The 15,337-nt window shown below is 43.1% G+C and overlaps 1 protein-coding gene across 6 annotated transcripts in view; it reads right to left on the bottom strand.

Moving 5' to 3' along the window:
* Positions 1 to 553: 553 nt before the first annotated feature.
* Positions 554 to 15,337, bottom strand: part of SAMD12 (sterile alpha motif domain containing 12) — a 448,274-nt gene continuing 433,490 nt past the window's right edge. For 2 of the 6 annotated variants that reach the window (XM_010863421.1, XM_010863418.1), the window contains exons 5-7: positions 12,109 to 12,210; positions 7,961 to 8,010; positions 554 to 6,583 (exon numbers count right to left, since the gene is read on the bottom strand). In XM_010863421.1, coding sequence (XP_010861723.1) covers positions 6,551 to 6,583; positions 7,961 to 8,010; positions 12,109 to 12,210 — 185 coding nt within the window. In that variant the 3' untranslated portion in view covers positions 554 to 6,550. Of the gene's footprint in view, positions 6,584 to 7,960; positions 8,011 to 12,099; positions 12,211 to 15,337 lie in introns of all 6 variants that reach the window. The other 4 variants (XM_010863423.1, XM_010863422.1, XM_010863419.1 and 1 more) reach the window with 3 other exon arrangements.

The following is a 15,337-nucleotide window of genomic DNA, read 5'->3' as shown; positions in this document are numbered from 1 at the left end:
GGTCTCGTCAAACATGGCCACATAAGGATAGCGTTTTTCGACTGGGGAAGGAAAAGTAGGGGTGTTGGAATCACTCAGAGCCCCTGAGAGCCTTCTAATTCTCCTTGAGTGAATTTAAGAAAGTGGAACCCCGACTACCCCAAGTGGGAGGTCAACACTCACTCAGCAAAGAGGCTACTGCTTTTAGAAAGAGAAGGGTGATGTGATGGGAGAGTGAGATTATGATGAAAAAGACAAAGCTTCCAGTGTACAAATGTGATTCCTACCCCCTTGCATGCCCCCATTTCTCTTTAAGGTTTCCACCTATAAACAGGGGCCTTTTGATGTGAAGAAGAACCTGGTTATGGGCTTCAAAACTTCTGCAGCTGGTACACAGGGAAATATTTCTGGTCTTTTCTCAAATGTCTTAAATGGGAATTGGTGTAAAAGTGAAGGTGTTAGTTGCTCAGTTGTTTCTGACTCTTTGTGACCCCATGGACTGTAGCCCACCAGGTTCCTCTGTCCATGGGGTTCTCCAGGCAAGAATACTGAAGTGGGTTGCCATTCCCTTCTCCAGGGGATTGTTCTGACCCAGGGATCAAACCCCGGTCTCTTGCACTGCAGGCAGATTCTTTATAGTCTAGGCTTGCTCAAAAGCTGCGACAGAGTGAGTGGGAAGTGACCAATGCAAACATATAAATGCAGTTGACTGTGGCTTAAAAAAACACTGAAAATAGATATAAAGAATTAGAATTAATTTAGGGAGTCATATCAAGGACCAAGGTGGTACTCAAAATTCAAATTGCATTTTTGGAATTATGCTTGAACAGAGAGTCTATTCAGAGCTTTAGAAGGGGTCTTTATAACACGTGTGCTACTTAAGAGGGAGGCCGGGCAGCCCTCTGAGGAGATGGAAGAAGACCAGGGTATGCTTGTGGATTGGAACAGAAGTGACCATCAAGGTATTTAATGGCAGGTGATTTTCTTCAAGGTTATGTCACAAAATCAATACCCCTTCCTATGAGAGAAGCAATGATCTAAATAATGAGTCTCATTTTAGAATTTTCTTGTGAGTAAAGCATTTGAATATATTTTCATAGAAATTGAGGGGTGGGTGGTGGTGATTAAATACAACCACATAAGACAGATCTGTGTGCTTTGGCACATCAACTCAGCCTAGAACTCCAACTGTAGTAGTTGTGTGTGCTACTGTGCCAAGGCCACGTGAAAGCAGCCTATTTATTTCCTTTGATCCTAATGGCTGAAATTTAAAAGGCTATAAACAATGCAGAAGGCAACCAGCCTTAAAGATTTTAGGTGGTAGTATCTCCAACTTTGGCTTAATTTAACAGTCTCCTTGTTTACATCAAATGGCTGTTTCAATCACTGTCCTTTAGGCAAAAAGGCCTGGTTTTAAGAGCCTTTCTAAGGCTTCCATAAATGTTGGAGGTTTGCAAAACAACAACAATGAAGGAAACGATGAAACCCCATGCCACTGGCTCCCACAGCTGAAAAAGACATTGTATAATCGGAAGTAATGTTTAAATATCTATAACGTAAGCCGGTCACCTGCAATTCAATGCAAGTCATATGGTTACTTTGAAATTTTATGAGGCCTAAGCTGTTGGTGCCTTCCAGTGCTTGATACAATTGAGGAAAGGAGCCTCTAAAGTAAGGATGCTTGGGGCTCTGCAAGGTTTTAAAATAGCGGTATATGTGGCAATGGAAACTCCAGATTTACAGTGCCTTCTATACCCCTTTTTTGCTGTTCTGTGTTGGTAATTTCTCAGTCTGTGCTGCTGAGTCAGTCAGGGTTAGTCGTTCACTCGTTTCCAACTCCTTGCGACCCCACGGATGGTAGCCCGCCAGGCTTCTCTGTCCATGGAATTCTCCAGTTGAGCAGGATGTCTAAAACCAGTCCCTACTCAGAGGCACTTCTATCTGTCACAGGCAAATTTCACCCTGAAAAGGTCAGATCTTAGGGCTTGCCACACTTGCCCACAGTTTTCCCTGCAGAGTTAAGATGATGGCCAGAAGAAACCAGGGTACCATGCTCCTAGCCATCTTCCCAAATGAGATCTTCAGGGAAGACTCTATTTTGTGCTTTTTATTAAGGGCTGGTGTAACCTCCTTGGCTAATTTTTCCTTAAGCTTCCCACAGGTGGTTCACCTTCAAAAGAAGGCTCCCCATCTCCTTCCTGGAGTAAGTCAGCAGAGCAAAACAATGCAAGCACAGTTCTCTTTGACCCTGAAGCTGTGTCTCAGAGCCATGAATATTTCACATTGATAAACTCTGGCTACAGGATGAGATTCACATCTCAGGAGACTAAGGAGAAGGACCTGCTTGTCTTTGAAACTGAGTCCCCAGCCGTGTCCTGAGCAGGTCCATCTCCTGGGCTGTCCTCTCTTGTGATCACACGGCCCTTGTTTTGATTATCGGCACTGACCTGCCATCACCACCACCAACCCCCCACCCCGCCCCCAGATCAGAATCCTTGTCCCAGTGTTTGGGCAACTAGCTTTCACCAAGATCAAACTTAAGAAGGAATTCTTAGTCAGTCCTGGGGAAAAAAGGTGACAACTATGTTTCTCTGTTTGAGTTCTTTATAGAATACATGAAATCTACCCAAGGAACCATGTGAAAAGAAAGAGATTAAAAGGAAAAAAAAAAAAACCACACACACAAAAAAGCAAGAAAGTGAGGTGGAGGGGGTGTGGGAGAGGTGAACAAAAACAGCCTTTAAGGCATAGAAGAATTGATGTCTTTTTAAAGATTAAGTTTTTAGAAAGAGACGACAGGCAGCTTTAAGTCTAGTTGTCAAGTAACAAAATTACTCTAAAGAATGCAGAGGAAAGCATCACAAAGAATGAAGCTGCTAATGCACTGGAAGAGGAGGTTTTGGTAAAACAAAAGTACTAAGGGGGTCTTAAAAACTTTTCTTCCATCAGACTTGTATTGTTCCTATCCCAAAACAATTATGTGACATTTGCAGACAAAGAAAGCATTTGTAAGAAACCAGGGAGTGCATCTATTAGAGGTTTTAACCCTTCGTTTATAGTCTCAGGTAAGGTTGATATTCCTTTCCTTTTGAAGGTTAAAAAAGAGGCTTAATTCCCCTAGAATGAAGGACTATTCGCCTCTGTCTGGGCAACTGAGAAGGGACTCTGGAGGGAATCCGGGTTATTTCCCCGTAATCTGGAGGTAGAAGTGGATGGCACAGTTATACACCTCACGGAGCCTAAGCAGGGAATCAAAGACGTGCCATTACCCACAAGAAAGCTGATAGTGTCTCTGTCCCCCAGGTGCATCTTAAACTACTCGGGTGATGTGTTTTTCACCCTAGCAGAACCACCGATACTCTGCATATTTAAATTCCGATCTGGAGCCCGAACTGAGCTTATCCTCCTTGGCACCCGAGAGTCTGATAAGTATTCGTTCTGTTCATTCCCAAGAGTGCCTTTCCTGTGTGAGTGTAGGGGCCAGACTTTTAATAAAAGGTGCAGCACAAGTTCAAGTAAGAGGAAAAGTTAATGCATCAACAGTTTACAGCCCTGAGACATCAAAGCCTTTATATTCTCCCTCCTCATTTCCTGCCTCCTCCTAAACAAAACTCAACAGAGCCATCTCTGGGAGGTAAAATGTCCTACACGCATCTTGGGAAGAAGGTACAACACAGCAGGAAGTAGCCATGGGTAACTGTGGGTCAGCACAGAACAAAGAATCCCAAGGCTGAGAAGGAAATCGTTTCTTCAGTTTTGCTGGTTTAGGTCATGACTGTTCTGGTTTTAAGCCACCACGTTTCCAAAACCATGCCCTCAAATGATTTCAAACAGAGGCTGACAGTTTGGAAAACAGTAGTAGTTCATATGCAAATATGTGGTACGTGCCAGGAATTAAGGCATTTTTAGAGAAGCCATCTTCAATGGGGCTCTTTCATTGTCTCCATCTTTGCCCTCTCTTATTTCCACCTTTACCCACTATCTTTAAATAACTGTCCAGTACACTTTGACTCAAAAGAAAAGGGCTAGACAACTCTACTTATTTACTTGTTCATAACATATTTTGCAAAAGCCAAAGTTAGGATGAATCACCATCATTTAATGAATATCTATCTGCACCATAAAGCATGCTCGGTTTTCCAAGGGTGTTAACAATCATTAATGTTCCCGGCTAAACTAGTGCATTCCCAGCTACGGTATCTCAGCACCTGGCAGTAGTTCTGTTGAGTTCCTCAGGCCCAATTCTGTGCCTCCAGGACTAGTTATAGAACTGGGCTTTCTGAGATGCCAGTACAATGATGAATGGCTGTTCCTGTATAAAGGATGGGAATATAGGTGACCAGGGTGGATATCAAGAGAAGCAACTGAAACTTGCTTTGGGAAGCTCTCATCAGCTAAATCTGGGTGCCGGAAGGGTTGGCTGTACATGACGGGTGCAAATACGTGGCCTGATGCTGTCCATTACTTCCCCCTCTGCCACCTGCTTCCTCAGTCATGGGAGCTGTGCGCGACTGTCTCCCCCACATTGCTCCGGAGGGGTGAATGCTGTCCGAATTCAGTTTTCACTGTGGAAAAGGTGGGGTTGGGATAGTGTTTGGGAGGAGGAGACATAAGGGCAGGGAGAGTCTACCTTGTAAACCATAGTGCCCCAGCTCAATGCTTGGCGCATAGTAGATGCTCGATAAACACTTGATTTCTAAAGAAAGGAAGAAACAAAAGACTGGCGTGAACTCTGCTGTTGGAATTGAACCTCAGGAGTTGGGTGGTGGAGACTGAGGTGTCCAGGGGCATTGGCAGCTAGGCTTTGGCCTCTTAATTTTGGATCTGTAAAGAATTACAGTGTTGATCCTGATGCTGACCCACCAAAGGGCCAGATCTCGGTGGTGACTGAAGCTCCTGTGAGTTCCCGCTTGGAAGCCCCCTTTGGCACCACAGCCTGCAGGCTCGCGGTGAGTCATCTGGCCCGGTGACTCACCTGGATCACCTTTGGATCTCCCTCCTTCCCTGTCAAGCTTCCAAATCGCAGGCAGGGACGTTTTCTAATGGGCTGTGCATTTCCTGATACCCCCAGGGGTGGAAAGATGTGGGGAGAACAGACAATGAGTGTGTGTCTGGTGACCCTCTGAAATGCCAAGCTTGCTTGTGCTGGCTGGGTCCCAGGGTTGTTACATGTATTTAAAGAAAAGTCTCCTATCCCTGCGATCCACAGACTGGGATTACAGGCACACAGAACATACTTGGCTGAGTTTCTGATTCAGTCAACTTTACATTTTCAGGGGGAAAAAGTGCCTAAAGCATGATATAGGGTCAGTCAACATGAACATTCCTCTAACTCCTAAAGACAAGCAATAACTGGGCTGACTGGCACCCCAGGACTGTGCTTTGTTGTAAAACATAGTAAAAAATATTAGTTACGGGTATAATTCCAGATAGGATTAAAAAGGACTAGTAGGTTCTCTTCTGAGGAAGAAACCTAGTGTGTGGCTGGAAACTCTTGCTTCTCTAGACATGCAGGGGGTCACACTATTTTTTCCTCTTCAGAGAACTGAGTTCAACACTTGACCTGAAGAGTTTTCCAAAGTGTTAAAGTCACACCCCTTTATTCTGCTGTCCTTACTATCAACGCACCATAGTCTAGGATGAAAATATGGCCATTCCCCCCATTTTTGGTGAAAGAACTCTTCTATAGAAAGAGAGACTATGTACACTGGCCAATTAGAAAGAAGCCTCCTGTGTTTGAGTGTATGGATGTGCTTGTGGTAAGTTGTGCCCAAGAAGAGGAAACAAGAGGAAACAACCACCATTCCCCAGGCCCACCTTTATCTCCCTTTGGTGCTGTAAGAAATCCAGTAAAGTGTCAAGAGATTAAGTCTAACAGTATTGTGGCCATGTTTACCAATCTGTCCCAAACTATGGGGTATACGCTGGGAGTGGAGTCTTGCCTTGGACAGTCTGAGCCAAAATAGGACAAAATTTATAAGAAAGAAGAAAAGACTTGTCTTCTCACATGTACTGAACGTGCTTATGTGTTTCAGTGTAGGGTTATCATGTAAAGTGCTGAAGAGTTGGACAGACTACCTTTAGACACCATAACTAACACAATCGAGACATGTTTATATTCCTACCAGGGCATAATATTGTGAACACTTCCACTGAGATTGCAGGACTGCTGGAATTTTTTTTTTTCTAACACATCATGCCATCTGCACACATAATAAAATAATCCAGTAGTTGTCATGCTAAAACAGGACCTGTAGTGAAGGGCACAGACAGCTCCCCAAAGGGAGCCTCAGTTATGCACAGTGATGAAAACTGGAAGCAATTTTCCAGCTAATGGTCTGCCAATGACCACTTGGAACAAGTTGGCACTGTATATTATGCACCTCATTTAAAAATCCAGAGCAAACTAAGATTTTCCACAGCCCGTAATCTTGACTGAATGGGTGGTTTTTCAGTTAATCTGGTTAATCTGTCAATGCTCCAAGGATATCTTCTGGCAGTGCCATGAGTTAGTCTTTCTGTGAGGAACAGGCCATGTTCGTATTGACTGGCAGGACAGCAGCTTGGAAGGCTAACTGCATTTATGGAGAACCCTCGGCTGAGGCTGCAAGAGGAAAAAGAAGAAAACATGATAAATTTCTTTATAGTCCCATATTCTGGTATGTAGCAATAATAATATTCAAACAAACCTCAACATCCTTAGGTCAAAGAGAAAGCTCTAGTGGAGGTAACGGTGATTCAACTCCAAGGCAAATTACAGTGATGGGTTGTATTCTTGGAATGTCCTTCCTTTTTTTCCCAGAGCATGGAAGATATTTCTCTCAGGGATGTGTGAACTTGAATGCAAGGAAGGGGAAAACCAGATCCTTGGAACTGGCATTCGGCCCTAGGACAGAGCTGTGGTTTGGGAACCCATCTGTACACTGTGGGGTTTCATGCATTTACTTGATCTGGAAGATCAGATTGGGAATGGTGTGGAAGCATTTCATGGGGGGTGGTGTGTATAGTCAGTAGCGGGGGCACTTCATTCTGCATTAAGAAGCTTTCCCAGGATAAAACCCAGAAGGAAATATTGGAAGCAGTATGGGTGGAGGTCCTGCCTTTGTTAGTTGAAAAGGCAGACTGGCTGAGTAGGTTAGCGATTAGGTAGAGAAAGTCATTAAAACCTGAGCAGATTGAACTACTTGAATGGCAAACATGCTCTTGACCTTGGCAATGCTGGTACAGATATATTCGTCTAATTTTTCAAACTTCATTTTCTAATTGCCTTTTATCTCAGTACTCCCTATAGATCCTATACAATATACACAGGTCTTCACTACTTAGTTAATAAAAGAGCCAATTGAATATTTTGCTCAGAAAAAATATTTTGGTATTAGCTTTATTTAATACCCCAAACTATTGGGCAATGGGGAGAAATCAAAAGTTCTTACTATTTAAAAAAAAAAATTCCTAGGCTTTAAAACAGGCTTTTCAAAACATGAGAGAATGCACAATTTATGTGTTTCATTAAAACTTATGATTTTTGAGACAAAAGTAAGGTGCTATTTCAGTGTATTAAATATAAAATAATATACACTACTGATAAGACTAATGAAAGTAGAATATTAATATATTGTGGTGGCATTATAAGCTGGAAAAATAGTGTCAATTTATTTAAAAAATATTAAGAATTCACATTCATTGACTCTGTTTCCATGCTAGGAGTGCATCCTAAGGAAAATGAAAGAAGTTATATGCACAAATGTGCAACCCAGAGGTTATTTATAAGAGTGGAAAATGTAGAAAACAACCAGTTTCCTATTGTTAAAAATTTAGGTTAAGTAAATCATAGTACATTAATAAGATGAATGATTACATGGCCATTAAAGTAATGATGATGATGATTATGTAGCAACATGGTGAGCAGTTACGATACACCACAATACAAAACTTATGTCCACATGGCTATATTTAAAGTGGATAACCAACAAGGACCTACTGTAGAGCACAGGGAACTCTGCTCCGTGTTAACTCTGCTCATGTAACAACCTACATGGGAAAAGAATGTGAAAAAACCCAAACAACACAACAGATACAAACATATGTATAAGTGAATCACTTTGCTATACACCTGAAAATACCACATTGTAATCAACTCTACTTCAAAATAAAAAGTTAAAAAAACTTACACATATGTATAGAAAAGAAATGTAGGGAAAAGTGAAGGCTTTAGGACTTCGATTTATTATTGTCACGATGTTTTACAAAAGAACAAAAAAATTCAGTTCACAAGGGTGCAACTTTGATCCATGAGCCTTGGCTAACTAAAGCATCCACAGTTATCTTCATTCACTAATACTACTAAGAAAAGAAATCTTTATAATTCAATTAAGAGAACATTCCAGCATTATTAAAGGGGGTTGGAAACTGATGCAAATAAAAATCTTTTATCCAAGCCAACCCTTAAAGGAACTGTATAGCTGGAATGTACAGGAGGAAATGGCAAACCACTCCAGTATTCTTGCCTGGAGAATCCCATGGATGGAGGAGCCTGGTGGGCTATAGTCCATGAGATTTCAAAAAGTTGGACACAACTGAAGCAACTTAGTATGCATGCAAGTACACACATGTAGCTGGAATAACAGATTTCTAGGAATCTGACATTACATAGTATCACTCAGACTTTTGCTAAAATCAGCTCTGGAAAATGTGTGACCTTGAAAAAGAATTATTAAGAATAACATAAGTTTAATGCATCCATCTCTTCTCCTAAATTGTTGAGGGTGCTACCACATCTTATTGTGTGTCTTCCTAATGCAAAGTGTTGTGCCACATATACAGAACTTGCTTAATAAATGGTTGTGAAATAATGAAGAAGAAACTGATGTTGCAGAAGGAGAGGTTTTTCTTTTTTAGGGCTTAATTCAATATCTAATTTTACTGGAGACCTAATCCTGTAGTTGGGGCTGCAAATGAGTGGGAATTGTGCCTATTTCTTTCTTGAATCTAAGGACTACTCGGGCTTCCCAAGTGGTGCAGTAAAGAATCTGCCTGCCAATGCAGGAGATGTGGGTTCGATCCCTGGGTTGGGAAGATCCCTTGGAGGAGGGCATAGCAACCCACTCCAGTATTCTTGCCTGGAGAATTCCATGGACAGAGGGGCCTGGCAGGGTCCAGTCATGGGGTTGCAAAGAGTAGGACATGACTGAGCATGCATGCATGCACACGAGGACTACTCAAGGAACATGTGCATCCCAGAAATGACCACGTGTGGATTTGCAACTAGTGAACAACATTGCTATTGAATGGTTTAGGCATCCTGGGAGCTATTTCCTTCCTTAGTGCAATAGCTTCAGAGTCCAGCATGAGCAGGGCCACATCAGAGTCCAGTGATTGAAAAGCATGAGTTACTGAATCAGGCAGATCTGGTTGATATCCCAGGCTCACCACTTAGCAACTACAGGATATTGAACACGTGAGTTTCTCCAAACCTCAACATCCTCACCTTTAAAACAGTAATCATGATTCCCACCTCACTGGGTTGATGTAATGCGGAAATGGGTTCACAGAAAAAGTTCTTTGCATGGTGTTTGGCCAACAGTCAATATCTGCTAAGTGATGGGTGCTTATTATTATTACTACTGAAACTTCTCAAAATTCCCTAGAGAAACTAGAGATACAATTAGGTCAGTGTACTAACGCCACAGCTAGAGGTCAGGAAGCAGAAACAACACAGCCCCGAGGCCAAGCCTTTGCCCCCTCCAGTGATGGGTAACATTCCCCTCACCTGCCAAGGCCACAGTGAATGCAGCTGGCTTCCCCTCTCACCCAGACTAGTGCCGATGCCAACAGACAGTTCTGTGATAAGGACAGTTTACAACAGACACTTGAAAGGCAGGAAGACGCTGGCCCTGGAGACAAAGGCCAGCCTGGAGAGGATTCAAGAACGTGCCTGGGACTGAGAATGTCCAGTGTCACCTCCCCCTACTCCAGCCGCAAGGGAGTGTTTGGGGAAAAAAGAAAAGATGGTGTGTGCGGGCAGCCCCGTCTCTCACAGATTGGAGAAGAAAGAAGACTTCGTCTCTTAAAAGGGTTGTTCAGTGTCTTCCATTCAACCAGAAGGGTCATATCTTCTATCTGAAAGTGTCTCTCCTATGACTCATGTTTGAAGACTTCAGGGTCCTGAATGCACTCTGACAATTTATAGCAGGTGTGAGATGCACCGTCCAAAGGAGGGAGACCCAGAGTTGCCTCCACAACAATCAATAAGAAGCAGAACTGGGCTTCTCTGGTGGCTCAGTGGTAAAGAATTCACCTGCCAATGCAGGAGACACGGGTTCAATCCCTAGTTCTGGAAGATCCCATAAGCCTTGGAGCAACTAAGCCCATGTGCCACAACTACCAAGCCTGTGCTCCAGCACCTGGGAGCCGCCACTACTGAGCCCATGTGCTGCAACTACTGAAGCCTGCTTACCCTAGAGCCTGTGCTCAGCAACAAGAGAAGCCACCACAATGAGAAGCTGGTGCAGTGCAACTAGAAAGTAGCCCCTGCTCGCTGCAACTAGAGAAAAGCCTTCATAGCAATGAAGACCCAGCTTTAGTTCAGTTTCAGTTCAGTCACTCAGTCGTGTCTGTCCAACTCTTTGAGACCCCATGAATCATAGCACGCCAGGCCTCCCTGTCCATCACCAACTCCCAGAGTTCACTCAAACTCACTTCCATTGAGTCGGTGATGCCATCCAGCCATTTCATGCTCTGTCGTCCCCTTCTCCTCTTGCCCCCAATCCCTCCCAGCATCAGAGTCTTTTCCAATAAGGCAACTCTTCGCATGAGGTGGCCAAAGTACTGGAGTTTCAGCTTTAGCATCATTCCTTCCAAAGAACACCCAGGACTGATCTCCTTTAGGATGGACTGGTTGGATCTCCTTGCAGTCCAAGGGACTCGCAAGAGTCTTCTCCAACACCACAGTTCAAAAGCATCAATTCTTTGGCACTCAGCTTTCTTCACAGTCCAACTCTCAGCTTAGCCAAAAATAAATAAATCTTCCTGACCTGGGGATCGAACCTGCATCTCTTAGGTCCTCTGGATTGGCAGGTGGGTTCTTTACCACTAGTGCCACATGGGAAGCCCAAATAAATAAATAAAATCATAAAAAAAAAAAAAAAAGAAGCAGAACTAATATTCACTGAGCAGCTATGATGGCCAGCTAAGATTTTATAGGTACTCAGTGAGTCACCACTGCCATCTTTGAGGGCTGAATTGCATTATCCTCACAACACACCTAGAAAAAATGAGGTTAGGTTCATTAACTTGTCATGGCCGTCCTGCTGAAGTGCCCAGAGCTGAGACTGGAAAGCAGATGTGTTCTCACCACAATGCTTTCCTGACTCAATAGAAAACATGTATTAGGAAAGCGAGTTGCTAAACTCCAACAGGAATGCAGGAGACAAAGCAAGTAGCTGTGTCTTTATCAAAGAATGCTCATCAAACATGAACCCTACACATAAAGAGCCCTAAATAAGAGGTTTGGCCTAGAGAAAGTACATTTCTGTCTCACAGTCTAAAGCTGTCCTATGTTTAGAGCAGTGGTTCTCAACTGGGTACAATTTTTCTCCCACTGGGCAACGTCAGGAGACATTTCTGGTTGTCATACTACCGGTATCGAATGGGTAGAAGCCAGGGACCCTGCTAAACATCCTGGGATGCACAGGACAGACCCTCACTTCAAAGAATTATCCAGCTCAAAATGTCAATAGTGCTGAAGATGGTTTAGAGGGTACAGGTCCTTGTTTCTCTTCTCTTCCTGGTTGTGAGTCAAATATATCACTCCCAAAATAGGCCAAGATAAAAACCAACTTAAGTGTGCCTCTTGTGTGTACAGGAAATAAGGCTAATTTCAAACCTCACTCCCCTCTTCTCTTCATCATTTGCTCATTTTATTTGATTTTATATTCAATGTAATCAAAACCTCTGATACTAAATCATTTCCAACTTTTAGAACCCTCACAGGCATACTATTATAAGAATCAAGATGGGATGTTTTAAACAGGTATGCTCAATTAATTAATCAGTAGGTATGGAAGGAGTTAGGAGATAAAAGAAGGACAAAGAAGGATTTATGTGGCAATAAAACTCAACTCTGCTCACCAGCCCTCTGGTGGGAGAAGTCACATGTGTTCTCAGCTCCACTGGTTTCATTTCTGCCACTACCAGCCTTCTTGATGGTTTGAGGAGGGGGGTGTTCGCCTCCTGAGAATGTGATGAAGAAATCAGTGCTACCTCTGGCTGGATGAAGATGGAGGTCAGAATCTCAGACAAGATGAGTATCAGGAGGGCAGAGGACTTGGGTTCAGGGCAATAAAACAGATGACACACACACAAACTAGCCTGTAACTTCTCAAAACCCTCCGTAAACTGGAATCTGTAATGACTCTGTGATGGTTAATTTTATGTGACTGGGCCATGGGGTGGCCAGATAGTTGATTAAACATTATTCCGGGTGTGTCTGGGAGGGTGTTTCTGGATGAGATTAACATTTGAATCAGTAGACTGAGTCAAGCAAGTTGCTCTCCCTAATGTGGGTGGTCCCCATCCAGTCAGTTGAAAACCCAAGTAGAAAAAAAGGCTGCTTTAGGGAGAATTCATTCTCTATGCCTGCTTTTGAGTTGGGATATCTGTGTTTTCCTGCCTTTGCACTTGGGCTTGAACTGGAATTTATACTATCAGCTCTGCTGGGTCTCCAGCTAGCTAACTACAGATCCTTGGCTTTCTCAGCCTCCAAAATTGTGTAAGCCATTCTTTGCAATATCTATCTATCTCTTTACTATCTCTCTCTATTATCTCTTCATCTCTCTCTAATAGATGGATCTATAGATAGATATACAGATATATCACCTACTGGAAACCAATATCTCCTATTGATCCTGTTTCTCTGGATAACATCAACTAACTCAGAATCTACAGACCACAATGACCACAGTAGTAAAAAACTATCCTTAACTAAGTAGTCTGTGTCAAGCATTGTGATAAGAGCCTGTTCCATTTTGCAGCAACTTGAGGAGGTAGATCCCATGACCTCCCTTTAAAGATAAAGAGGCAGGCTTGGGGAGATATAGGACCTCAGAGAAGCTGTAGCCTTCAGGCCAGGCTATGACGTTCAACCTGATTATGACATGTCCAGGTCCCACTGATGCCACAAGTGCTAAGAAGACACATGAGGGCCCAGAGCCCCATGCGAAGACCTTTAGGTAATCATTTACACCCAGGTGGGGTAGGAAGGCCTTGATTTTGTCTTCTATCCTTTCAGCCCTCAATTCTATTGTTTCAGTTAGAATGTGAAGGAATCTGGATACTGTAAGGGGAGTCTTTCTGGCGCAGGCTTTGCTGTCATGATCAGCTTGGGTTGCTGCCTCTCTGTACAGAGTTTGTGGGTTCCTGAGATGAGTGACATTAGACACACACACACACACACACACACACACACACACTGAGAGGAAGAATGCACTTGTGCACAAGCTGCCCCTTTCCTTTTCCTCAGCACTAACGGGAAAAAACACCCCACTGACACTGTATTCATCCCCTTCCTGCTCTACTACAAATGAAACTGCTAGTCTACACGATGAGGCTTACACATCTCTCAGAAATCAGCTCTGGTTCCTGTGGGTTAAGCTGAGTCTCTGAATTCCAGGGTGATAAGAACTTGGCCATTTTCATCTGAGGTTCTCAAACTCAACTGCATCTGACTCATCTCAAGGAGCTCTTACAATTTTTATTTTGTCTAGCCTCTCTCCAATTTCCTCTGATTCAGAGTGTCCAGAGGGAAGTCTAGAAATCTCGCTATTTAACAAGCAGCTTGGTGATTCTCACGAAACCAGCCTGGCACAAATCCATGGGCGCCCCTACATCTTCTCCTCAGTACTTAAATAGTAGTTATTTGTCTTTCGGACAGAGAAAAGTGTGCAGACTGTGGGGGAAATTTGCTTTATAGTCTTGCTCACTTCATGAAATAAAATACCAAGAGTCCTGGATATAATATAGTGCAGTGATCCAAATACTGGGTTTTAGAGTGAGGCAGACAGGAGAGGCAAGACCTGAGCAAGCCATCCAATCCATCCAAAGCCCCAGGTCCATCATCCCAGTATTGTTTAGTTTCTACAAGCCTATTCATGCATCAGCTACTTAATTAAGCAGACAAGCAACATTTGTTCCACCGAACATTTACTAAGATACCCGCCCCCAACCCTCCCTTGGGGGTGCAGGGCTTGGAGAATTTCCTGTCTCATTATACTTATCTTGCTGTATTAGAATCACCTGATGGTGTGTTTGCCTAATGCTTCTCCAACTTCACTGTGCTTGGAAATTCCCTGGAGAGCATGGTAAAACCCAGATTTGGGGCCCTGAGTGGAAAAAAATCTGATTCAGTAGGTTTGGAGTAGGTCTGTAAATGTGCATTTCTAATAAACTTGCAGGGCACACCCACATCACCCATCTGAGGACCACTCTTTTAAGTATCACTACTCCTAACCCCAAGCTTCTTTGGACAAAGAGTAAATCTTTTATTATTATTTTTTAATTGATTTTTAACTGAAGGATAATTGCTTTACACTATTGTGTCGGTTTCTGCCATACATCAACATGAATCAGCCATAGGTATACAGAAGCCCCTTTCTCCTGAACCTCCCTATCACTTCCCACCCCATCCCAACCTCTAGGTCACAAGGGGACACAAGCTACATAAAAATGAATGAATTGTGCCAAGGACAATGATCAATTTCACTATACAGACTCTTAGAAGGGAAGGATATTTTAGAACATTGCTTCTCAAATTTTAATGTGTCTAGGAGTCACCCTGCTTATTTAACTTACATGCAGAGTACATCATGAGAAACGCTGGACTGGAAGAAACACAAGCTGGAATCAAGATTGCCAGGAGAAATATCAATAACCTCAGATATGCAGATGACACTACCCTTATGGTAGAAAGTGAAGAGGAACTAAAAAGCCTCTTGATGCAAATGAAAGTGGAGAGTGACAAAGTTGGCTTAAAGCTCAACATTCAGAAAATGAAGATCATGGCATCCGGTCCCATTACTTCATGGGAAATAGATGGGGAAACAGTGGGAACAGTGTCAGACTTTATTTTTCTGGGCTCCAAAATCACTACAGATGGTGACTGCAGCCATGAAATTAAAAGACGCTTACTCCTTGGAAGGAAAGTTATGACCAACCTAGATAGCGTATTCAAAAGCAGAGACATTACTTTGCCAACAAAGGTTTATCTAGTCAAGGCTATGGTTTTTCCAGTGGTCATGTATGGATGTGAGAGTTGGACTGTGAAGAAGGCTGAGCGCCGAAGAATTGCCTGGGATTTCTTTGG

Source organism: Bison bison, unplaced genomic scaffold (genome assembly GCF_000754665.1).
Source record: "Bison bison bison isolate TAMUID 2011002044 unplaced genomic scaffold, Bison_UMD1.0 scf7180017864491, whole genome shotgun sequence".
Classification (NCBI taxonomy): Eukaryota; Metazoa; Chordata; class Mammalia; order Artiodactyla; family Bovidae; genus Bison; species Bison bison.
Note: the sequence above shows the minus strand (reverse complement) of the source record. Positions and strands in the feature narration are given on the sequence as shown.